Here is a 25,880-nt window from a genome sequence, read left to right as displayed (position 1 = left end):
TCAGGCCCCACGGTTCGGTGGTGGTGGGGGAACCCCCAACAAAGTGCGTACTCTCAGTGGATACTAATCTGATATGTCAAGGAAGCTAAAACTGATACTCCATTACTCAAGGTAGCACGCTGAGCCTAACTTCAAAATAACGTTTATATAATACGTTGACGGCAATGCAAATAGCCTTACTACACTTTTATTTTGAAAATGGTTCACGTCGTGGCTTGACTTCCCTTTTAGACGTTTCATTATTGTAGTTGCCACCAACATCAACACAACGCTATCCCAAACTCGTGTTCAATCGCTAATTTAGGACGCTAAGAAACCGCTAATTAATGACGGCGTCATTGTGTGAAGTCTCAGACGTAATGGCTAGCGGCTAGCTGTTAGCATGACCAACAAGTGTCTGGCTGGTAAGCGAGTTTGACAGCTGGTACCTAATTACTTTAATTATTTTTCAATATTCTGGACCAAGCTACTTTGTAATTCACTCACCATGTTATAAGAAAGGAATGTGCCTTAAATTGCACAAAGAGGTATTTTCATTATTAAAAAAAAAAGATAAATAGAACTCTGTCTTCATTTATTCTATAAAACACTTTTGCCCATTTGAAAAGAAAAACATTCAGCTCAAAATGTCAAATTTAGCTGTTATAGGAACACTACTAAGCCATTAATACCTTATTTTACATATGGACCATTTAAAATTAAGAATATTTCTGCCTCATGTTGGACTTAAAGTTACGTTCCTAAACAGTTATATTAGACTTTTTTTTTTTTTTTAAATAAGGAAAGGCGTTTTACAAAATAAATAAAGACAAAGTATTTTTTTTTTTTTTTTTTGTGGCTGATCCGAAAAATTATCTGATCCGTGACTCAAATCCGTGATCCGATCCAAACGTGACTTTTGTGATCCGTTGCACCACTACTTGAGAAACATCCCGATACAGTCGTTGAGGATGCTGACGTTTACCTGCTGATCTTTCCAGTCACCCGACGACCAACTTGTAAAGCAGTTGGGTGAGGAGAATTCATGTGTGTAATTTCCCAAGTCTATTTTGTCAAGGTTCAAAATGATGATTTGCATGTGATTAAATGAGGCCCCGTATGACAAGATGGCACATTGGCAACACGATTGGCAAAAAAAAAGCAACTATATTCAGTACGACAGTATAGCCCTTGTTGTGATCATGTGACCAACACGATTGATGGAACCCCAATGACTTGAATTTTCTGTAATCTGCCGGTTCCTTCCCAAATGGAGTTGTTAACCGTCGCTTTCGTCAGCAAAACTATCTTGCATGTCACAACATAACAACAGCATAAATACAAAAGCTGCACCCTTGGTTGCATGGTGTCTTATGACTGGAGTCGTACAATCAAAAATACTGCTTTTGTACTCTTGGCATTTGACTCTCTTCTTGGAAAAATACACGAAAATTTCTGGTGTCCAATAATGTTTGGGATTAGTGAAGTGAAAGCAGAAATTGACACAAATAGTATCCTAGCATTATTGAAACTAGAAGCAACTTCTTGGCTATGATTAATGCCGAGGGATACCAGTTTGATACACACTTCTGAAACAACAAATTTGCTCAAATGACTTTTTGTTATATGTTACTAACATTAAAACCCGTGGGCAGCATTTTATTTTGAAATGGCTTGGTCAAAACCAACAAAAAGCCCAAAAATTGTCACAATAATGCCTAGGGGTTACCCCCCCTCCCCCCCTGCAACCCCCACCACAACACCCGCCCACCCCCGCCGAAAAAAAAAAAGAGTGTCAGATATATTTTATTGGTTTCTGGGTAATTTGAGGCTGCTGAGTCCGATTTTTTGTTTTTAAATAGCTGTAGTTTTTGTTATATTGATATTTTGGACAGTGAATTGATTGATAATTAATGCGCTGTGTCAGTTTACAAACTTACTAAAAGTAGCGTTTGTGCTTTGATGTCACCTGTTTTTGCTAATATTGCCCAATTTTCCTAATTCCTTGATTTTCACATAGAACATGATTTGCATATCGAAGGCTGTCGGGAATAACCATCTTTGACAATATCACGTTAAAAATGAAAGAATGCAGTATGGACATGATTGAAAAGACAGAAATATTTTCATCAAAGTTGGAGAATAAAAAGAATAAAATACCAACATCATACATAACTTGCATATTTTTAGCACTTTCTTGAAAAAAATAGACTAGAGCCAATTCAGAAAAAAAATTGGCATTTTTTGATTCAGCGACATCAAAATATCCAAAACCCGAAGAACCTTTCTTGTCACCAAAATATGTGTTGACCGATGCAAATAATAATAATAAAGATTTCTCACAATAATTATCAACAATGGCTTAATGAAGGAAACATCAATATCAATATACATTACACTAGTTCTATAAATGATTATATCCACATTCCTAGGAAATCACAATGTGCCATCAGCAGCCCTGCAGGCTACTAATGTTTGTGACCCCCTGATCTCGGGTGTGTGCGTGTCAGTAAATAAGGACTTACACGTCAAGGAGTGTCCTCCTTTGGGAAGGTACTCGTAGAGCAAGGGGTTATCATCTCCCATCATCTCCGCCCGCAGCGACAGCAGGCTGTTCTTACTCATCAGCGCCGCCTTCAGGTTGGCTACCGACGAGAGCATCCCACCGCCGCCTCCTCCTCCTCCTCCTCCTCCTCCACCTCCCGCCTCCTCCGATTCGTTGGGACCCAGGAAGCCCGGCTCGGCCACAAGAGCCTCTTCCTGTTTAAGGAAGAAGTCGAGGCGTTCGCCGCGGCTGTCGGAGCTGTTGGGCTCGGTCACGTCTGCATCTGGGAAGACAAGAAGCGGCAGAAGACGTGAGAGGCTTTTATGTCTTTTTGCTGCCGTTACTAAAATTAGGGATGAACGGTGTAATAAAATAATCCAATTGCAATTATTCCCCCCGATATTGTGATTTGTAATATGCGATTATTTTTTAAATAATTTATTAGATCATTTTTTTAATATTCTTCCCATGTATTTTAATCTGTATTACAATAAACGATATCAGATTTATTATTTATAAATGTTTTGGTCTTCTTGGTTATGTTAATGCTAAAATAAAGAAAGGCACCATGAGTTAATATAAAAAAAAATTTTTTTTAATCTACTTCAATTAGAGTCGCTAACTTACTAAACACTTTGACTTGCAGTCTTTCAAGTGTTCAGTATAACAAATTCACAAAATTCCACCAAAAACATCAATCAGGAAGTCTTAAATCAGATTGCAACAATTATGCAAACACGTTTTTGTGGCTTTATCACTTCAACGAATCGTGTTTCATAAAACAATTATATGTGGACTGCGCTTCTTAAGCACTCAATTTATAGTATATAGAAACTGTATAAAAATACACATTCGTACATATTCCGTATTTTTCAGCCTATAAGTCACACTTATTTTCATAGTTTGACTGGAAATGGAAGAAGAAGAAAAAATGGAAGACGCAGACAAAGAAGAAATGGAAGAAGAAGAAGAAGAAATGGAAGACGGCGAAGAAGAAGAAAACGTTGAGGTTAGAAGACGCCGACGACAAGAAGAAGAAGGAGGAAAAGACGAAGAAGACGATAAGGGACCGCCTCCCCAGCTTGCTCGCTATCCGGCCATCCGCCACAACGACGATTCAAGGAAGTGACATGAGATTTGATTTAAGGTCAGCCTTATTAAACTAAAAAGTCAAACTTTTCCGTACTTAGAAGCATTTTTTTAATCCAAACCGGAACTCATTCGTTGCCATCAACACGATTAGGGGATGGGGATTTATGGTGCGAATCTGAGCTCTATTGTTCTTTGTCTTGTTTTTTGTAAAATAAATTTCCCCCAAAATGTGACTCTTAGTCCAGTGCAATTTACTTAGATACATACAACAAACTGATTTATAGTCTGAAAAATACAGTATTAGAAAAAATAAAAACGGAATGATGAAGAGGTTTTGTTTCCTTTGTCCCCCCCCCCCCCCCAAAAAAAAAAATTGCATTCTACTACATTGTTTTGATTTGAATTTGTTCAGCTCTACCCAAAATGTTTTCTTGCAAAGCGCAAGTCAAGCGAGCGGCAACGGGCAATGCCTCACTCAACTTTATTCCAGAGATTACAAGCGTGTGTGTAGGCTGGAGACTCCCCCCCCACTCTGGATTTGTGACTGGCTTGCTGAGTGGATAAAAAAGGCTGGCGCTCGTACAACATTGTATTTGAAAAAGTTGTCCCAATTTAAGGTCTTCACCTGACAGCGATATCGGCTTGAGAGAGAACACTAGAAACGGCGTATTAAAACAATTCTTTTAAAGCCCTCAGCAGAGCCGTCGTTTCCACGCAGACGAGCGTTCTATCATTCAACGCTCGTCGCCAGCAGGCCGCCCGCTAAGGTTAGAAAGTTCGGAATGAGCTCAAACACTGGAAAAGCCGAGTGTGTAGAGAAGCTGTCAGCGGTCGTTGGCATGCTGGAGGTTCCACGGGAGCGCTTCCACTTGTGCCCGCACACACCAACACACTCATGCCATAATTAGGAAACACAACAATGTCAATACACAACATTAATTCTGAAATCTCTGCTCGTGTTTACATTTTCAAAAGATCACTTTACAACACTCCTAGAAAATCACAATGTCCCATCACTGGTGAGCTATTTTTAGAACAGGCCCGCAGGCTAATTCATATCGTCCTTGGGGGCTAACTGGTGACCACTGGTCTATATATTGTACAGATGTTCACGTAACGAACATCTGTTTACCTGTCATATATTGCGGGCAGCACCACAAACGCCTTTCAAATGGCAGCAAATGTGACAAAAACTGTTTAACTATTTTTATTTTTATTAAATGATGTTTTAATGTATGTAAGCACAATATTATACAGTGCTATTTTTATTATTAAAAACTCATTTTTGGCGAAAAGTGGGAGGCTGGAACGGATTAAAGTCATTTCCATTCATTTCAATGGCAAAAGATGATTTGAGCGTTTTGAGTTTCAAGCATGGTCACGGAACGAATCAAACTTCCATCTTAAGGTATTACAAGAGTCACGTTTAATAAGGTCAGAGGCATAAAAACAGAAGTGATGAAGAGCATAAAAAAAAAGTGGGCACAAATCAAGTTTTGAGTCCACTTGAACGCCAATGGTGGACTGTTCCGCACGTTTGCGGCAGAGGAAGTCAAGGTGACAGCGACGGGATTTTGCCTCCATGTCTGGAATACTGATGGCTCCACAGCCTCTTCACACAGCGCACTCGGTCAATGTTGACCACTCGCTCACACACACTTGTCATTTCCATCACCCGTGTAGACGAACGACCAGCGAGCAACGGTGGGGATGCACGCTGGCCACAAATCAGGCAAGGGAATATGCAGTTCACAATTTGTGTAGAATCGTATCGTACTACGTGCAGGTTCTCATATCTTCTACTTCTCATCTGCTCAACTGTGAGAACAGATTGCTAAACTGTGGGTACAGATTAGAAGAAAAAAAAATCATATCCTGGCATTCCAGCATCCCCCCCAAAAAACAGTAAAGTAAATGTAAATATGTTTTAAGCAAAAATAGCACTATATAATATTGTGCTTTATAAAAACATAATAATAACAATAATAATAATCATAATCATAATAAAGAATTAAACCGTTTTTGAATTATGATTTAATGCTGCAATCTAATTTGTTGTGCTGCTCTTTCTCAAGTGCCTGCCCTGACCACCAGGGGGCAGGATAATACAGTCATGCAGGGGAAAAATAGAATAAGAATAGCGCTGCGTCTACAACTGTAAGTGACTCAAAAAGATGGTTTTAATATAGTTTTTTTTTTTTAGAGTATAAAGAATATCCATGTGTGTCTTGCTATATATCTGTCTCTTGAAAACCATGACAATCGATGGCAATCGTTTGCATGTTTATGGCTTTTTTTTCATTTTTTGTTAGCTTTGAGCAATGTATACTTTTCAAAGCTATGAGGTTATTTTAAATACAGTGGACACCCAAATACTCAAGGTTTCACACCTACATATTCGCAAATTTATGGATTTATTTTTCCCAATTAAAAATATTTTTCAATATTTTTGGGGTTCCGTTTTATTTGGGGTCACCCAGCCCTCAATTTCCCCCTCGGTTATTGTGTGGAATATTGAATGTTAATCAATGGTTATTGATTATTGGCATACATTCAAACGTTTATTTCCCCACCCCCATGCATTTCAATGGCCGTCATTTATACACAGATTTTCGCTAATACATGAGTCGGCCGAGCCCTATTCCAATGCAAATAGCGGGGGCTCACTGTACACTGTAATTCCCTCAACAAACAATTGTTGAGAATTGTCGTACCGCGAGTTGAGTTGAGGTCACTGCCACCATATAGTGCTCATATCACATTTTTGCTCCCAAGCCCGTAAAAAAAAAAAATCCACCAAATCATGTCATCCATATTTCAAGGCACCGCTGTACTGATAAATTAATCCCAATAACTTTTTAAGAATGATTATTTTGATTCAGCTGTTGTGCATAGGTACCTACAGTAATTTTGTGACAGGTGCCTCTACTACTGTATGCAGTGACGGAAAAGAGAAGCTCAAGTTACATGAATGATGCTCCTCGAGCTTTAGGACTGAACGAGGAGGTTGGCAATGGCAAGGGAGTGTAAAAAAAAGAGCGGGGGTGTTGATCTGTGGAGGAAGGAGACAAGATACATATAAAATGTGCACACGCACACACACACACACACACACAAAGTTAATTAAGAAGGAGGTGTAGGGGTTGGTGCAGGGGGCATGAGGTGCAGGAATTCATTAGAGCTCTGCCCCCTCCTTCAGTGGGCAGCCCTGCAGCCGCAGGAGTCAATCAATAACATGGATCTGCTTTTGGCCAAGAAAAACAACACACACGCGCGCGCGCGCACACACACGCACGCACGCACGTCTTCGTCATTGTGGGGACATCTCATTGACATGATGCATTTCCTAGCCCCTCCCCCTAACCCCAACCATCAAAAATGATTGCCTACCCCTATTCCTTACCCTAATCTCAACCATAACCCAATTCAAACCTAAACTCTAAAACTAAGTTTTGACCCGCAAAAAGAGGTCTGAACTTGTGGGGACCACCACAATGTCCACACAATTTCAAATTGGTCCCCACAATGGTAGTTAAACCTGGAAAAACACACGTGTGTGTGTGTATAGGCCCCACAATGTAGCAAAGACAAACACACGCACACACACACACACACACACACACACACGTTGGGTTTACATTTCAAGTGGGGACATCTCATTGACATAATGCATTTCCTAGACCCTTACCCTAACTTTAACCATCACAACTGACAGCCTTACCCTAACACTTACCCTAACCAAAACAAAATTCAAACCTAAACTCGAAAACCAAGTTTTGACCCTCAAAAAGAGGTTGGGGACTCATGGGGACCACCAAAATGTCTCTACCAGGACACATGGTCCCCACAATTATAGTAAAAACCCGGACAATGGTACCCATCATGTGACATAAACCCGCACACACACACACACACACACACACGCACACACACACACACACACACACACACACACACACACAAAGGATGGCAAACAAATGGAAGGCGAGGATGCGAGTGAAAGAGAGAAAAGACCCTCACCTCTGACCCTCACCTCACGCTACTCATCTTTTCAGGGGACGAGCGCGTGACCCTTGACCACTTTTCCCAACACGGCTCGGACACGTGCGGCCAAATGCATGCGCCCTCGTCCTCGGCAAACGGCGACAATACTTCATTCACACGACGTGTAGCCAACAAGCAGCAAGGCGACGCAACTTTATTTAAATGAGCGCACATTTCATACACAAGGTAAGAATGTGCTTCACTCAAGCAAAAGCACAACAAACACAACAGCTGACGACATTCGCAGCACAAAAAGAATAGCTTACTAAGCTGCAACATTTAGGCACATTTTCAACCAAAAGACTTAAAAACAGTTAAAAGCAAAGGGGGGGAAAAAAAGCTTTCCAAAATTACTAAAAGTCTGTAGAGTGAAATTGATTTAAAAAATCTGCCTCATCCTCAGCTGTAAAAAAAAAAGAAGAAGAAAAAACCTTAATCGTGAATGGGGGGGACAATATTTTTTTTACCTGAGCTTAATGAAAGCATTTATACTTGGGGTTGACTTGACTTTTGGTAACCTATTTTATTTGCATGCAGCATAACAGCTAAATGCTGCTTCACCATATTTGCGTTGAAAGCTGGGGTCTGCTAATTGACCCGGGTTTGCAGACTTCAGAGCCTTACTAGGTTCTTATTGAGGATGGTCGATACCACTTTTTTTTTTCAGACTAATACCAGTACGAATAATCAATGCTTGAGTAGTCACCAATACTGATACCAAGTACCGATACCACAAGTACTTGTAATTTTTTGTTTTAAGTTCCAAAAAAAACAATGACATAATTTTACAGAAATACCTATATATCTCAATGTAGCATTTTCTTTAAAATTGCATGAAAATATTGGCAATTTTCTAAAATTTCTACTTTCTGATTGTAAAAAAGCCACAAGAGGTCGCGATTACCGATACCTTTGAAAAAAGGCCGGGTATGGGTACTTGCAAAGTTTTTAACCTTAATTGATTGATGATTTCATGTCTGATGGCAACTTAATTGTATTTGTGTGCAGCATAACAGCTAAATGCTGCTTCACCATGTTTGCTTTGCAACCTGAGCTCCAGTAATTGACCCAGGTTTGTACACTTCAGAGTCCTAGAAAGGGGTTTATATTCAATTAGCATTTCTCTAATGTATGTGATTCACGGACCTGTAGCAGAATTTTCAAATCAATTCTACAGTGAGTGCATTTCCGTTCCCTTCCCCAAACCCGCGAGATGGCTCGCCACGTTAGCCACGAGGGGCTCGCCCGCTAACCTGCTTTTTGAGGATTTACCCACATTACTGCGACTAAGCGCCAGATATTAGAAATTAGTATTCAGCTGACCACAAACAAAATAATGGCAATACACGGTGTAATCCTCCTTGACTTATGTAAGCGTAATTGGGTCGGCGTAGATTGTGCGTTTCTTAAATCTCATCCTGTTCCGACAGATAAAATCATTTAACGCGGCAGGAACAGTCCACACCTAATCCCAGCCAACGGAGCTTATGGATTCCGTTAGAGGGACGCCGGGCTCGCTCGGGATTTGTCGACACACATGTTGGCTTTTGTGTCTTTTGGAGGCAAAAGGTTTATCTGTTGCTTTAGAGATGCGGCACTTACATCATTCCTTCACGCACGTATGCAGATTGTTAACGACCTCCCAGTATCAATGGTTGGACAAAAAAAAAAATTATCTCATTTTTACCTCGTTTTTTGGCCTCCATGCTGGCCTCTGTAGAGAGAGGGGAATTTCATTTTCCCTCTGATAAAGGAATCTGAATCATTTTGATTTCTGCCTTCTGAAGAGATCCTCCGTTTAATTTTGTTGCCATGGTAGCCAACCACTCTTGGCTTGCACATTTTGACTAAATAAAGCCCCCTTTTTAAAATAAAAGATGAGCAAATATGTGGTTGTCTTTGTTTATGTGCGGACCCGGAAAATGTTTCTGAGAGCGTCAACAACACCGGAACGAAATTGGCCTTGAAGTAAAAGATGTTGAAATCAAACGTGGCGAGGGACACGGTGCGAGACTTTCACTTCATGAAGGTAAAATAACGTTCAGTGTGTAGTTGCAGCCAGTGAGTTACACCTAATTGTGAGTGTGTGTGTGTCTTGGAAGACGGGAGTTTTGTTGTTGCAGTGTGTGCTAAAACGCATCAAATGAAAAACGAGGAGAAAGAAGGCCTGAAAAGGGAGGAAAAGGTCATCTGATAGTTTGACCCCTGGTCCTATGTTCTGATTGTGCTCATGAAGCCCGTGTGTGCATGTGCGTGTGGTAAAACAGCAACCCCCGCAATGACCTCAAACAATCTTTACTGTGAGGGAGTCCAACACAGCATACATGAATGCACCTTCTTGTAAGATAAAACTGATGAAAAAAATCAGACAACACACAAGTAAATACACAACCTGACACTTGTCCTCAGCCTCTCACGCATCTCATATTAACCATAATACTCATTTGGAACCATAGCCCTAGTTTAAAACCCTAATTTGAAACCCTAATCTGAGTTTATAACCCAACTTTGATAATGAGGTCATACATTCCGAGAGTTGCATCTATCATCCATAAACCTAACTGCTATTATAAATTGACCCTAATTTGAAACCTCAACCCTTGTTTGAAACCCTACCTTAGATTAAAACCATAATTCAAAACCCAACACTACCTAGAAACTCTAATCTGAATCTCTTAATTTGAAACCCTAATCCTATAGTTTAAAATCCTTCATAAGGATTCAAAGTAGGGCTTGGTTAAACCTACTTCAAAACCCTAACCCTACTTTTAAACTCTAACCCTAGTTTGAAATTCTTCTTTGAAAGCCTAACCCAACTTTGAAATCCTAAACCCCCTTTAAAACCGCACTTTGAAACCCTAATCCTATAGTTTAAAATCCTTCATAAGGATCCAAAGTAGGGCTTGGTTAAACCTACTTTAAAACCCTAACCCTACTTTTAAACTCCAACCCTAGTTTGAAACCCTACTTTAAAACCCTGACCCTACTTTGAAACTCTAACCCTAGTTTGAAATTCTTCTTTGAAAGCCTAACCCAACTTTGAAATCCTAAACCCCCTTTAAAACCCCACTTTGAAACCCTAATCCTATAGTTTAAAATCCTTCATAAGGATCCAAAGTAGGGCTTGGTTAAACCTACTTTAAAACCCTAACCCTACTTTTAAACTCCAACCCTAGTTTGAAACCCTACTTTAAAACCCTGACCCTACTTTGAAACTCTAACCCTAGTTTGAAATTCTTCTTTGAAAGCCTAACCCAACTTTGAAATCCTAAACCCACTTTAAAACCCCACTTTGAAACCCTAATCCTATAGTTTAAAATCCTTCATAAGGATTCAAAATAGGGCTTGGTTAAACCTACTTTAAAACCCTGACCCTACTTTTAAACTCCAACCCTAGTTTGAAACCCTACTTTAAAACCCTGACCCTACTTTGAAACTCTAACCCTAGTTTGAAATTCTTCTTTGAAAGCCTAAACCCACTTTAAACCCCACTTTGAAACCCTAACCCTAGTTTAAAACCCTACTTTGAATCTGTAACCCTACTAGGAAACCTGAGGTCACACATTCTGACGGTTACATCCATCATCCATAACCATGACTACTGTTATAAACAATGCCCCTATTTTTAAACCCGAACCTTTGGTTAAAACCCTACTTTGAAAACCCTAACTCTTGATGCGTGAGGTCTCACATTGTGACGGTTGGCGATCACGTCCAGGATGGTTAATTCAGCAACAAGTTAGTGAGGCTCGTCGAGCACAAGAGAGCTGTCAGAGAAGAAAAGGGGGCCTTGTCTGCATGTATTGAAGAGCAAACAAGAGAAAGACTTCATATGTCTCAATTTGTGAGTGCGTGTGAAAGTAAGAGGCTAAGTTGACAGGGTAAAAACTAATAAAAACAGGAACTTTTGTCTTTATGTTTAGATATCAAAAAGACTGAAAATGCATAATTTTGTAAAGAATAGTTGCGTTTCCTCGTCTTTAACAAAAGCATGCTTTATTTTAAGTAAGAGTTGGAAGCACAGCTGCACGGCGGACGACTGGCTAGCACATCAACTTCACAGTGCGCAGGTCGTGGGTTTGAATCTGGACTCTAGCCTTCAGATGAGGTGGATGGTGTGAACTCTGCCACACACCCAAAAAAAAAACGACAAACGTGCAGACTGCTTTACGGCATACGTCCTTTCTCCAGACGTTCCAGACGGAAGTCGAGTCAAACGTCTACCCGCGATTATTGTTATCATGCAGAAGCCACAAAACACCCCAAGAAACGAAGATTTTTGTCTGAGGCGACAATTATAATTAGGGGGGTTCCGATGTACAATAAAGAAGGTACGATCACAACCAGCATCTGCTGTTAGCATACTTGAGAAACATTCAAAGTCCAACTGCGGGCGCCTGGGACATCCGGAATTCACGACATGCGCTTGGCCTCATGGGAAATGTGGTTCTCTCAAGGAAAATTAAAGGGAAAACAATACCGCTTTTGTCCAAAGGTGCCGCCATAATCAACGAAAACCAAATGTTCATTTGTTTTGCTTTAAGATACAAAAAGAAAGAACGCATAAGACTTTTTAAGAATATTTGTACAAATACTGGGTCTCCCAAACATCTGTAAAGATAGATGTGAGCCCCCTAACATCTGACTGTTTAGACTTTGCGATACTGTCGGGGACACAGAAACTTCACCACTCCGACGTCAGTTGGTACAAAAAGTCGTGAAAAGTCGATGATTTCCCGTCTGAATGACACCAGAAACAAAATCAAATAAGTAAGCGTATAATGACGTGTGGAATCTACGAATCGATGCTGGACAACATGTCACCACATCTGCATCCATTTCCACTTTACCCAAACTGATCCCATGCACCGCACACATGATTAGCATGGTTGTCCTCAAGTGGACAAAGAGGGGAGACCGAGGCGGAAGAAACGCTTCCTCGGCATGCTGATGTGATGTTTGAGAGGGTAAAAAAGTAATTTCACATGAGAGAAGAGGGAGTGAGGCACTAAAACAGCTCAAGAATTCAGAGGCAATTTAAAAAGCGGTGTGGGAGAGGGGAAGGAAAAAAATGTCGGGTTAAAAATGGAGGGCGGACGGAAAGCAAAAGAAGCTGTTATTCTCTTTCGCTCCCGGTCCTCCTCTCTGGCTCGCTCTCCCTCTGTTGTTTTTAGGGACTAGCCGGGCCGCAACCTCCACATGAGATACGAAAGGCTGCTGGTAGTGTGTGTGTGTGTGTGTGTGTGTGTGTGTGTGTGTGTGTGTGTGTGTGTGTGTGTGTGCGTGGATATAGGGAGGGCAGGCATAAATCAAGCAGAGCCTGAAGGCTTTAGTGTAGGGAGGGATGGAGGGGTGAGAGCGGTAGAGGACAGGAGAAAGCGAAAGAGTGAGAGACAAAGTGAGAGAGAGAGAGAGAGAGATGGTGGTACAAGTGGAGACGGTGGTACTGCTGGGGGAGGTTGGAAGGGGGTGAGTGAGTGGGTGGGGGGGGTCGGATGAGGAGCATCAGCGACTGCGCGAGCAGAGGGGTGAGAGGTGGACAGCGGGGTGATGGAGTGTGGGTGGGCGGGTGAGTGCAGGGGAGGCAGGATGGCTGGGGGGGAGGAGGGGGGGGCATCGTCGTAGGTGGGAGGCTTTGCAGGGGCAAGATGTATTTAGAAAGTGAATCGTTTGAGTGGAGTTATTTTAATTCATCTGCAGCTTTTGACAGCCCTGAAGATCTCCAAGCGCTGCATAAACATGCTTCTTTCTTTCTTTCTTTTTTCCAAGAAGTTGCAAACTAGAAAATTAGGAAGTCACACCAATGAGTTGCTGAGGCAACATGTTGCTGCAACCTGGTGACATTTCATGTCAATATTACAAAGAGTTAAAGTCAATGAAGACTCTGAGAGGACTTTGATGCGACTTGAAAAATCACGATCGCACCGGGAGTAAATATTTATAGTTTGTCACTATGGGGAAAAAAAAAAAAGCAACAACTTTCAAGCGAGACTCTCGAGAGGCAGAAAGGACACAACCGCCATTTTTGTGAGGTGGTAAAGTGTTGTAAAATGATCTCAAAGAGTAAGAATATCAATACCTTTTGGAACCGGTAAGAGATCCCTCAACCATTTTTAGACTTTCGGCTTTTATTTGTGGGTGGATTATATTCCTAAAAAAGATATTCTCATTACATTTTGGTAACAATCTATAAGAAGGTGACAATCAGTGACAATCTTTATAATGATCAATCATCTACTAATTCTAATGTAATTTGAATGTAACTTTCTGTATAAATGCTGGGTCAGAAGCTACATTTCATTCAATTTAATTCAGAATTGTCACCTGACGGTATTTGAAATCATAACGGAAAATTTCAAATCCAACATGTTCAGATGCTCAATCATTCCCCCCCTTTTGAAAGTACATTTTTTTTGCCCATTCTCAGTGAACACGAGAAATTTTCAGAATTTGAATGAGGACTCGACCCACTGAAAGTGAAATTGACTTTGTATTAATTTTCACAAAAAAACAAACAAACTTTTTGGACTTTTTGTTATCTGCAAATCTATTTTATAATCCGATGCTTATAATCCGGCCCACAAATATTGAAATCTATATAACAAATCCGTTGGGATGTGTGGATTTATGTTGAAGATATTTCTGTGAGGGCGGCACGGTGGCGGACTAGTTAGCACGTCCGCCTCCCAGTGCAGAGGAGGTGAGTTCGATTCCTGGGTGGAGTTTGCATGATCTCCCCGTGCCTGTGTGGGTTTTCTCCGGTTTCTTCCCACATTACAAAAACATGCATGGCAGGTTAATTGAATTGCGATCGCCAACCAGTTCAGGGTGTCCCCCGCCTACTGGCCGAAGCCATCTGGGATAGGCTCCAGCAACCCCCCGCGACCCTTGTGAGGACAAGCGGTTAAGAAAATGGATGGATGGATATTTCTGTGAAATGTCCTCACATATGGCACTTCTGCTTTATTTATGTATTCATTCATTTATTTTGCATTTTGTTCCCTTGGATCACAAAGAAATTCCGGAGGTGGATAAAACTTGATTACGGCTTTTCCTTTCCCTCATTAATTTCACAGGTGACAAATACTCAAGCCTTGACAGAGTTATGCGCTCTCTCAAAGTGAAGAGTAATGCATCTTTTCAAGTATCTTTTTTCATTTTCAGACATGTAAGAAAAACGGTGCTATATTGACTGAACGGCAGCAAGTTTATGCTCGCTAACGGGAAGAAGTTCATTCTCATTGAGTCAAAAGCATCACGGTCATTATTTGTTTGTCTTGATTTCACATTAGTTAAGAGAGACGTTGCCTGAAAAAAAACGTGAAAAGAAAAAAAGCTTTTAAAAAGATGCAACATGTTTGTGAATTTGCTGCTGCATTGAATGGCGGTGAATAGTCTATAGGTGAGCAAGTGAATGAAGGGGAGGACTCGGGGGTGGGTGTGGGGGGGGGGGGCGGATAGAGGATTGCAGGGCTTGAGGTAATCTCGAGAGTTAATGCAGCTTAGAGGGAATGCGAGGGAGGGAGGTAGCGCGGGAGAGAGCAGGGGTGACGGCAGAGGGAGAGAGAGAGAGAGAATCTAAAAACAAGAGCATATAGAGCACGCAGACCTCCGCCAAGGTTTGTAATGATTAGTAAGTGAACAACTAGGAAGATCTTGATCAAGAACTCTATTGGGGGGGGGGGGGGTGCAATTCGCATAAACACAGCGAATTAAAATGTTGCATCTCAACATGTTAAATATATTTATGTACATAAAATCAAATAAAAATTGTCACCATGATGAAACTTTTTTTTTTTTTGGGGGGGGGGGGGTACTTTTTTTGTTAGAATTATATACGAGTTTTACCCCAACAAGCAAATAAATGCCCTGCAATGAAAACACACAAGCTCCCTGGCGGATATAATTATAAGAAGAAGGGAGAGGAAGAAATAAATGAAGATGTATCAGCAAGCAAGGACGCGGGGGAGGCAGGTGGGTGAGGAGGGGTCAAAGTTAAACCGGGGAGAGAGCAAATCAAGTGAGCATGTGTGATAAAGAGTTTGCTTGTGAAAGGTGGGGTGAAGCCCAGTCAAGGAGGGAAGTGGGGGTGGGGGTGGGGGTGGGGGGGGGGGCATGGGGAAAGAATGCTGGGTGGGGAAGGAAAGCACACTTGCATGGCTTTGTGTTAGAGGGAGAGAGAAAAGGAGAGAGCGAGACAGAGAGAGAGAGAGAGATTGCATTTTGTGGCTCCATCACGGGAGGAAGTCGCAAACAGGCATAAACCCAAAAGTCCCGGCCAGCCGGTCCAAGGGTCGAATTAGCAGGGTGAGGCAGGAGAATGAGCTCTTGAGTGGACGGGTAATGGAAAGTAGAGGAAGGGGGGGGCTACACAATTCAGGGTGGGTATTCTGCACACAGACGGTGCGGCGAATCTTATATTATTTATTATCTCACCACCGGTGTTTTAAAACCGTAACTGAGCTAAGACTGGTTTAGAAAATGTGCATGGCACTAAAGTATATGAGAAAATCCGCAAACAATTGATGGGCATTATGATTATGAACATGATCAAAAATATAAATTAATAAATAAATAAATAATATTGAGTGTGGATAAACTACGGAAACATATTGCATTCACTTAAAAAAAAACTTGTTTTTCTGACAACATTTTGGAGGGGCTGTATTAAAACAAATAAAAAATTCTGATTTATTGATCTTTTTCTGTTTTTTGAATATTTTTCTCCGTCATTTACATTTTTTTTCAATTATTTTAATGTTATTTTTCTGTCATTCCAAACAATATTCCCCCAAAAATTGACAAAAAGGAAAAAACAATTAAAGAAAAGAAAAATACTCAGATAAACAGAAAAAAATCAAATAAAACAGAAAATATTTTTTAAAATACTCAAACATAGCACTACAAAAAATTACTCCAAATCTTTTTTTTTTCAATAAATGACACTTCAGTGCGCCTCTACAGTACACATATATGGAGGCGCCAATCGATTTTGCACAGTCATTCCTAAAGTTTCTTGGCACGTGTGAAATCTGCTCCTTGCTATGCAGTGCGCACGCATTTCGACCAGGCAAACCGGAAGCGCCGTTAACATTAGAAGTAAAAAACATTTTTTGCCATCCAGCACAATAAAATACAATTTGGGTAAACATGTGACTGTTTTCATAAAAATGTATGTGAAGGAATATAAAATATCAGGATATGTATCGCCTTATAGGTCATATATGGTGTATCGCAATACGTATCGTATCGTGATACGTATCGTATCAGGAGGTTGTTGGCACGCGCCCAGAATACAGAAATAATGATGATGTCAGCAATTTCCTGCACAGTGGTTGTGAATTACTGGTCAGACTGCATGAACAACAAAGTTCTGATTTATTCTCACAGTTCAAAACATCTTTGAAGACTCTACACTGGGCCCCAAGTGGGATTTTTTTTAAATGCTTTTATTTATTATTTTTATGTTTTTATGCAACCCTTCAATTTTAACTCTAAACATTAGGTTATAACGGTTCTAGAAAAGTACAGTACAGCGATATATTTAGGAGCAAGACTTCTTTGAAAAAAAACTAATGTCATTACTTTGTAGTAGAGGTGTGCCGAGCTGCAAAAAAGCAGCTGATTCTGATACAATCATCCATGAGGGAGATCGGCCGATACCGATTCTGATACAGATTTTTACAGTTTACTGCTCACTATTGATTATTTGAATAATTGATTAATTTGTCAATTTTTTTTCAGATTAATTGATGACTCGGGTTTAAAACAAAAACTGGTCTCGAGTTGGCTGCAGGTTGATCCTTTTTCGTGATCGGCAATGAAAGCCATCGATCGACATGCATTTTCCACGATCGGAGAACCGCTCGTTACTTATTACATATCGCTGGCATCCGACAAAAATCTTGTATCTCCAAAATGGGAACTTTTAAGGAGACGCCAAAAACAGTATGTTTGTTCAACCATTAAACATTGCATCAGCAAAGACAGCAAGCCCTTTTCTGCACTTACAATTGGTCAAAAATAGGAAATTTACCAAATTGTGACTTGCGGTTTCGGCCCGACGCCATCAATCAAAGTTCATTCACAAATTTGCGGTTACTCGTGTATAATACGCAGGCTCGATTTAGTTTATTTAAAACACAAAAAGTGTTTTGGTTTTTTTTTATGATTTTTTTTTTTTTTTTTAAAGAAAAAAAAAGAGAGAGCAATGATGATGACATGTCAAATCGGTAAAATTACCGAATGAACAATACTGAGGTCTTAAGAAAAGGGGAAAAAAAAGAAAGAAAAAAAACACAAAAAGTGTGTTATTCACATGAATTACAGTAATTTTTCACATAACCTGGATTGCATTTTTTAGCTTCCTCCACATTCTTTTAAGCTTTTTTAAGCATAGTCAAGTGGCCATCTGAAAGAAAAAAAAAAAAAAGACAAGATGACAGTGCAAATCCGAAACAAACACAAACAGAGAGCAGACGACCAGCGCAAGAGCTTCCTTGACAAACCGCCAATGTCAGTCCAAGCAGGACGGATGAACGCTCCACGAAGCGGAGACCGATCGGAGAGGCAAGAGTACATCCCCTCTTCGCTGCTCATCTCTCCCCATCTCGCGTACGTAACATTCTCTGTGCCGCTGGTATCCTTGGCAACCTGCCTCCAACAAAGGAGAGAGCTCTGGCCTCAGCATGGGAGGAGTGCGGTGCCATGGAGAGGAAAAGCAAGGCCAGAGGAGATAGAGGGAGATGGAAAACTGGCAGACAGTCTGGGCGGCGAGGGAGAGTGATGGAGCAAGTCGCAGTGTTTACGGTGCACTCTGGTGTACATCGAAATGAGCGAGGAGAGCTGAGGGTGAAACAGGAAGGAAGTGAGATAAACTGAGATGAAGGCGGGAGGGGAGACGTGGTGGGGGTGGGGGGGTCGGAGAGACGCAGACCTGTGCAAGCTGCAGCTTTAGCCTTTGTGGACCTGTGTCACTCTTCAGTTAATACCGAGTGTAGCAGGGCATATAAATATACTAATCGAAGAAAATCAATTAATGTGCCTACAATTGCGATACTTGCGGCAAGCGTGTGGCGTGTACGCTGTTCTGCCTTTTTGACACCCCAGTTGGAGTTTACCATAAAAACTAAACACACACAAAAGGATTGTATATTTAAATGAGCTTGTCAAAATTAGCACATTATCATCGAGGTAATTTGAAGTGAAATGGACAGGAGTCCACGAGTATAAGTATAATTTACTAGAAGTGAACGTCTAACATGGAATAATAATGCCACCTAGTGGCAAAATTTTATCTATATGGCACTTTTCATACTTTAAAATGCAAAACAAAGTGCTATACAGAACCAACACCTGTCGATGGAGAAAAACATACTAAATACTTTAAAATAAATAACAATACTACTACAAAATACTTTAACAATTTTTAACTGTATAGTAAGACGGTCTCTCTTTACCTTCAAAAAACTGTGAACTACTGTAAAATCACTATATCGATAAACTATGCGACACAACAATATGTGCATAAAGTAAACATTCATCCTAACGAGCAATAATTCCCAACCAATGGCCCGGTATCGTTCAACCAGAAAGGAATATAGTACAAATCCCGTTGACAGGCTACCAAAAATCTGCATTGCATTCCGAGTGATATTCCTTCAAAAGGAGGAACACATAGTCGCAGGCATATATTCTTCCTAAAATCAAGTCATATCAACAAAGTTCAAGCGTGACTTTCTTCTTCTACTCTTTTTATCTTGATGTAAATGTGTATCTCCATGCATGCACTGCCCCTAAGAGGACAAGCTGCGCACAGCAGGAACAGTTAGTATTTATTTTTTATTTTTCTACTTCTATTGTTTTATGTGTTATTATTTCACTTGTAACTAATTGATTTTGTAGTTGCTCTTTTAAGTTGTATTTAAAGCTGAGTTTTGCTTGCTGAATCAATCAATAAATTAATAATCCGTTTTTTTGATCGTGATAATTTGCTTTTTTCTGGGGTGTACAGCATGACTTTTAAAGTCGCTTCACCTCTCGTCGGTTAATGGAAGGAGGATGAGGAACCTTCCCTCCGAGGTTGAATGTTCGCGCGTGAAACACGGGTTCATGATTGTCTAAGTTGATACTTTATGATCCTCTCCGTTTTAAAGCGCTTTGCCGTCACCTTGTTGCTTCTACACCCAAATACAAAACCTTTTTGAGGGGGTGTCATTTAAGCGCCGACTTTCAACACTCGCGGCGGAGCCTGGTGAATATCGAGGCTTCACTGTAGAGCTTATTCAAGGCTACAAACGTGTTATTTCCTCTTTCCCCAGAGAGGAACATAGTGCTCAGAGAGGGCTCGAAATGGAACAAGGGGTTAGTGCGCGCGCACACACACACACACACACACACACACACACACACACACGCACACACACACACACACACACACACACACACACACACACACACACACACACACACACACACTTCCAGAGTCAGCGCCCTGAGGAGAACTAGCGCTATCTTGCCCTGCCTCTCAAAACTGCTCCTCTCCCGGCCTCTCGGACGCTCTCATTAAGAAGCCATTAAAGAGAAGGTCAGCGTGAGACCACATGACCCCTTCCTAACCCCGGCAACACACCCCTGGGAGGGCTTAGCGATACACTCGGTCGTATAGGATGTGCAAAATAGGATGGAAAGAGAGCCGCGGTGTAACAAAATAGCAAAAGGGATTTAAAAAATGCAATTAAAATGTGTGATATCAAGTTGCAAGCGTTTACATTTTTTTGCGGCGGTTCTATGTATTGGGGGGGAAAAAAATCGCGGTTCCTGTTGTCTGATGCACCAAAGACAACAAGAAAACAGATTTGAGAAAGCACAACAATGTGTATGTCATTGCCATGGCAACTCAGGTTTGGTATCTTAAGTGGTCTGGACCATTCAGGAATTTCAACATTCAGAACTAAATGGCCATTGAGGTAGCAACTGAACTTTGGTTATAAATTTACCATTTATTACGGCCAACAGCAAAACACCGTAAATATCCCACTACTCTTTCTTCGGGCTCAGATTGGGTGTACATTTTTTAAATTGCTGATTCAATATGATTCTCGACACACAGGGTGCAATACGATTCAAGGATGCAACGATTTAACGAACCAATTCGGTTCAGTGGGATTACGATTTGGTTTGCTACGGTATCGCTGTAGCTTGTGTCATGTTGACTATTCTAGTTAATTAACCCTGGAGAACCCAAGAACCCTTTTCTTCTTTGGAAAATTATGAATTATACATTAAATGACTGCTATAAATTCACTGAACACCAAAATATGTTTTTTCAATGTTTTTTTCAATTTATTCCCTAATTTAGGATTAGGGCGAAATTTGACCCTTTGGGATTTAGGGGTATCATTTCGAAAAATCAAAAAAATAACAAAAACTGTCAGTAAATTATTTAGAATTTAAGGAAATAATCAATCAAATACACAGCTACATTGAACAATATAATTTTTTTGTTTTAATTTTTGCATTTTAGCCATCTTGTCACCACCACTCTGACTCATGTAAGTGCAATATTCATCCACTAGATGGCCCCATGCAGGGGTCAGAAGTGGCACTCTGGACTTTTGAAGTTAAATTGGTAAAAAAACAAAAAAAGGTCTTCGTTATTTGAGTAGCAGAATTTATAGGGGCCAAATTTGACCCCGTGGGTTCTCCAGGGTTAAATTCAAAGGAAAAACAACTCAGCAACATCAAACATTTCTCATCAAAGACAATTCAATGCATATCAAAACATGGGACGCGGTACGATTCAAGATGCAATGATTTTAAAATGTAACGATTCGATTTAGTTTGACGAATCCAAACCTATTTGGATCTTTTTTTTTTTTTTGTTGCAACTTGCACCCCCACTAACTAGCTAACTATCTACCTACCAACCAATCCATCCATCTATCTACCTAGGGCTGGTGTGGCTCAGTGATAGAGTGGTCATCCTCCATCCGTGAGGTTATGGTTTTGATCCTCCCACCAGGTGACCGTGTCAAAGTGTCCTTCAGCTAGACACTGAACCCCGACTATCAGTAAAAAGTATATATATATATATATATAAATAACAGTTCTATCTATCTATCCATCCACACAATGTTATCAAGCAAACAACTCCAATCTGTGTCAATATAAACTCTCCATCCCACCCTTTATAGATTCGAAGTTACGAGCGTGGCTTCCAACTCCAACAACATGTATGATATGTTATGAATGATGTGAATCTGACTCACATAAGAGAGTGCGCTCACTACGGCGGAGACGAGCGGAGGATAAAAGCCTCACGCCGTACGAATGATTCAGACGGCACGAGTCCGGTTTGATAACTTCAATGCGACTTGAGGAAAAGGGGATCATTTGGGAGTGGAAAGGAAGACGGCTAGGCTGCTTCCTTAGTCGGGCACTGGAATGTAGAGCGGGCGTATCCCGGTGTATGTGTGTGTGTGTTTTTGCAGTGTGTGTGTGTGTGTGTTTGTGCCAGACAGGAATCCCGAACCCCCCACAGACTGCGGCTCCACTTATCAAGGCCTAAACAGAGGGGTATGCAGGAGGAGAAGGGTCCGGGTGTCTAACACTATCAAATCCACCTCTAAAGCCCCCGTCGCACCCTTTCTCCTTGATGCACACACAAACACACACACACACACACACAAACGGAACCTTGAAGCTGCATGTCTGATGCACCAGAGGAACGATGGGAAGGCCAAACAGTCAACCACCAAAAGGAAAAAAAACATCAAACGATGACCAGCCCCTCCCATCCCACGATTTATTTATTTATTTATAAAGGCAGTCCCCAAACTTTTTAGTGCCGGTGACCGTTTTCATATTAAGACATAGTTTGATGGACAGGCAGAGAAACAAACAACAACAAAAACAAATAAAACGGGAAAAAGAACCTACACTTCATCTAGCACATAGGTGTCAAACTCCAGTCCTCGAGGGCCGGAATCCTGCAGGTTTTGGATGTTTCCCTTCTCTGATCGGCAAGCTCTGCATAAGCCTGATAACGATTCTGCTGATTGGAATCAGCTTGTGTTGGACGAGGGAAACCTCCAAAACCTGCAGGACTGTGGCCCTCGAGGACCGGAGTTTGACACCTATGATCTAGCATGACCAAACACTGGAAATGAGACACCATTAATATTTTAAATCTTCCAAACAAACAACATTAGCACAGCAGTCTGTCTTTGTTTGTATGTGTGAGACATTTACCGGTCAAGATGAGCTAAAGTGCATACACATTAACGGCAAAGTTGTCTGATGGTCCTTGTGATTTCTCAGTCAGGTATTTTCAGGACGCCGATATTTAGAAATTTAAGGATGTGGCTTTTCCTCAAGTTGAAATCCTGAAGAGATTTGAACAAGACTATGATCAGTATCGTGTCCCCAGGACACGCTGGAGAAACTACGTCTCTCGGCTGGCCTGGGAACGCCTTGGGATCCCGTCGGAGGAGCTGGGTGAAGTGGCTGGGGAGAGTGAAGTCTGGGCTTCCCTGCTAAAGCTGCTACCCCCCGGATAAGTGGAATTGACGACGACGACGATGATATTTCTCTTCGAAGCAAGGAGAGGGGGCTTTAATTTCTTTAGTGAAGGGTACCTTCTCTCCCTCACCATGCAATTTTGCCCAAAACAAAGGAAAATACACATCACATTCTGCTACTACAGAAACCAGAGAAAGACACCGCATGCCAATCAGCAAAACTAACGTTTTTTTGGACATTGTTCCTGTCAAGCAGGGTAAGAATGGATTTATATTACCGCATAGTTTCAATGTTTTGTTGGTATTAATAGTAAATAGTCAGCAAACGCGTGGACGGTTAGCTACCCGGAGCTATCGTTAGCCTTTGGCTAAAAACAACAATGGAGAACATGACCTTAATGCAGACACTTTTCTGGTCATTTTGGAGGGATTCAACTGGTCTTGATCCAGTGCAGACTTCTTCGTAGTTGTTTGAGAGTAGGGAAGGGAATAAACCGGACACGGTTATCTCTCTTAAACAAGCCGTGACTACAGCAGGACGCTAGTTAGTTGATTGGGATAACGATTATCACTCTTACACGAACCGCGACGACAGCGTTTAAACATTTTTATTGATTTTTCCTTGCTTTAGGATAACCACGCAATGCATCACCGGGTGCTGTTATGTTTGTCCACAGCAAAACTCACGTGCCAACGCAGACATGACATCTCGCGTCTTGATTAGTTTACTAGGTCATGCGGGTGCGGTTTACGGTAAGGTCGATTGACGGGCAAAAGGAGCACAGCCGGGCTCATCGTACTCGTGGTGATGCTTTCGCGCATGACAGTTCGTATTTAGTTAGTTTGAAATTTAAAATCACCAGGAGGTGCACCGTAGGCAAAAAGTTGAAGTGATGGAATAGGAAGTGTTAGTAAAAGAGGCTAATAAGTGTTACTGCAAGTATATTGAGCGCTCTGCAAATTTGGGAGAATCCAGCAAAACGCATAAATGCCATGCTTTGTTTGATTGAACTTTTCCCGTTTGCGTGGCATTTGGATGTACGAGTGCGTGCCCATCCCGCGTTTAAAACTGCCCAGCAGAAATAAAAAAAAATTTAAATTTAAAATAAAATAAAATAAAACTGCCCAGCCGACAAACTGCCACGGAAGAGGCCAGCATCAATTATCACACTGCGCTGAAATAACCAAAACGCACGGAAATAAAGAGTTGAAAGTCAAGATGAAAGTTGAGTTTAATCATACTTGATTTGGGATGACTCCTTGTGACCGAAGCTCCAAAATTGTTTTGTTGAGTAAACGGTGCGTTATGGTTGTTTTCGTTTGCATTTTAGTTGTTTACGCGAGCTTTCTCGCCGCTCTGCCACTTATTTTGCCTGCGCCGCGCTGGCACGGCAGGCAACGGTTTCGCAACGGCCTTTCAGACGCATTAAAATCAGCTCCTGCAAATTCATCTCAGTTTTGATGAATCACAGAGAATGTGCTAATTAAATAATTCATTAGCATATACTCCTCCCACAATATGTAGCATTCGCTGCTAGCATGTTTGGCAGACACAATCCTTGTTGCGCCTACTTAGTAGATGAGCACAAAAAAAACCTGTCATAAAAATCAGACCCTAAAGTCCGTATCCCACCCACTGAGGGGCGAACGTTTGCGAAACTAACAAATGTTAAGAACCACACATTTAGGACAAACTGACAGTCCCATGCACATTTTTAAATTTAGACTGAATGATCTATATTTTTTTTTGTTTAAATATCAACAAAATTTTCCATAGCCTTGAGCCAACGTTCAGCAAAAAGTTTGACTTGCGCCAATGAAAAACTTAAAGTATATTAATGTTTGTCTATACTCGTGTGTGACATTGTGCCAGCGGGTGGAAATGTCATTTCAAGGATAAGTAAAGCACAAAAGTACAGGATCTTCCGTACCATGTACAAGATGGCCTAGTGATGCGATGGTCCAACCAGACGAAGGTTGGCCCGATAGTTGCAAAGGACGGATAGCGAACCGTCTCCAAGTCTTCCATCCAACACGCCCACGTCTACGCAGCCCAAACCATCATCCCGTCCCCTGTTGTGATTTCAGCCAAGAACTCTCCTTGCTGTTGGCCAACTCCGATGTATGATTAACACGTTCTTCGTTATAAGGGGGGGCAGCGTGGGGGAGGGGCGTTGTCACCAGAGATTAAATGAGGGATGAAGGAGAAGGAGGTGTGGAAAGGGGGAAGGAGGCGAAGAAGGGAAGAACAGAGCGGAAGGAGACTTTGCCCTCCAGTGGAACACAACCACCTACTGTACATACATTTAAATATATATCTATACAGTATAAATATCACTTTCAATGAGGCTTGAGTGTGTGTGTGTGTGTGTGTGTGTGTGTGTGTGTGTGTGTGTGTGTGTGTGTGTGTGTGTGTGTGTGTGTGTGTGTGTGTGTGTGTGTGTGCGCGCGCGAGTGTGTGTACATGAGCTCAATGCTTCAATGAAAGGGACACACCCGCTGCCTGTAAACCTCGACATCCTGTGCAGGTTGTCCGTTTTGTCCAAACATCACATAACCCCCCCCCCCCCCCCCGCCCCCGCCGACACCCTCCCCTTCCCCCTCCCCTCCCCTTCGTCTCCCCTTTCCAACTGGTGTGGCGGGGGTGGAGGCCACAGAGGGAGCGGGCACAGCAAAAGAGAAAGAACAAAGCTACCTTG

The 25,880-nt window shown here is 41.4% G+C and overlaps 1 protein-coding gene across 4 annotated transcripts in view; it reads right to left on the bottom strand.

Moving 5' to 3' along the window:
• zbtb46 (zinc finger and BTB domain containing 46) overlaps positions 1-25,880 on the bottom strand; it is a 92,077-nt gene that overhangs the window by 20,471 nt on the left and 45,726 nt on the right. For all 4 annotated transcript variants that reach the window (XM_077568733.1, XM_077568741.1, XM_077568751.1 and 1 more), the window contains exon 4: positions 2,505-2,807. In XM_077568733.1, coding sequence (XP_077424859.1) covers positions 2,505-2,807 — 303 coding nt within the window. The remainder of the gene's footprint in view (positions 1-2,504; positions 2,808-25,880) is intronic.

The sequence above is a fragment of the Vanacampus margaritifer genome, chromosome 1 (assembly GCF_051991255.1).
Source record: "Vanacampus margaritifer isolate UIUO_Vmar chromosome 1, RoL_Vmar_1.0, whole genome shotgun sequence".
Lineage (NCBI taxonomy): Eukaryota > Metazoa > Chordata > Actinopteri > Syngnathiformes > Syngnathidae > Vanacampus > Vanacampus margaritifer.
Note: the sequence above shows the minus strand (reverse complement) of the source record. Positions and strands in the feature narration are given on the sequence as shown.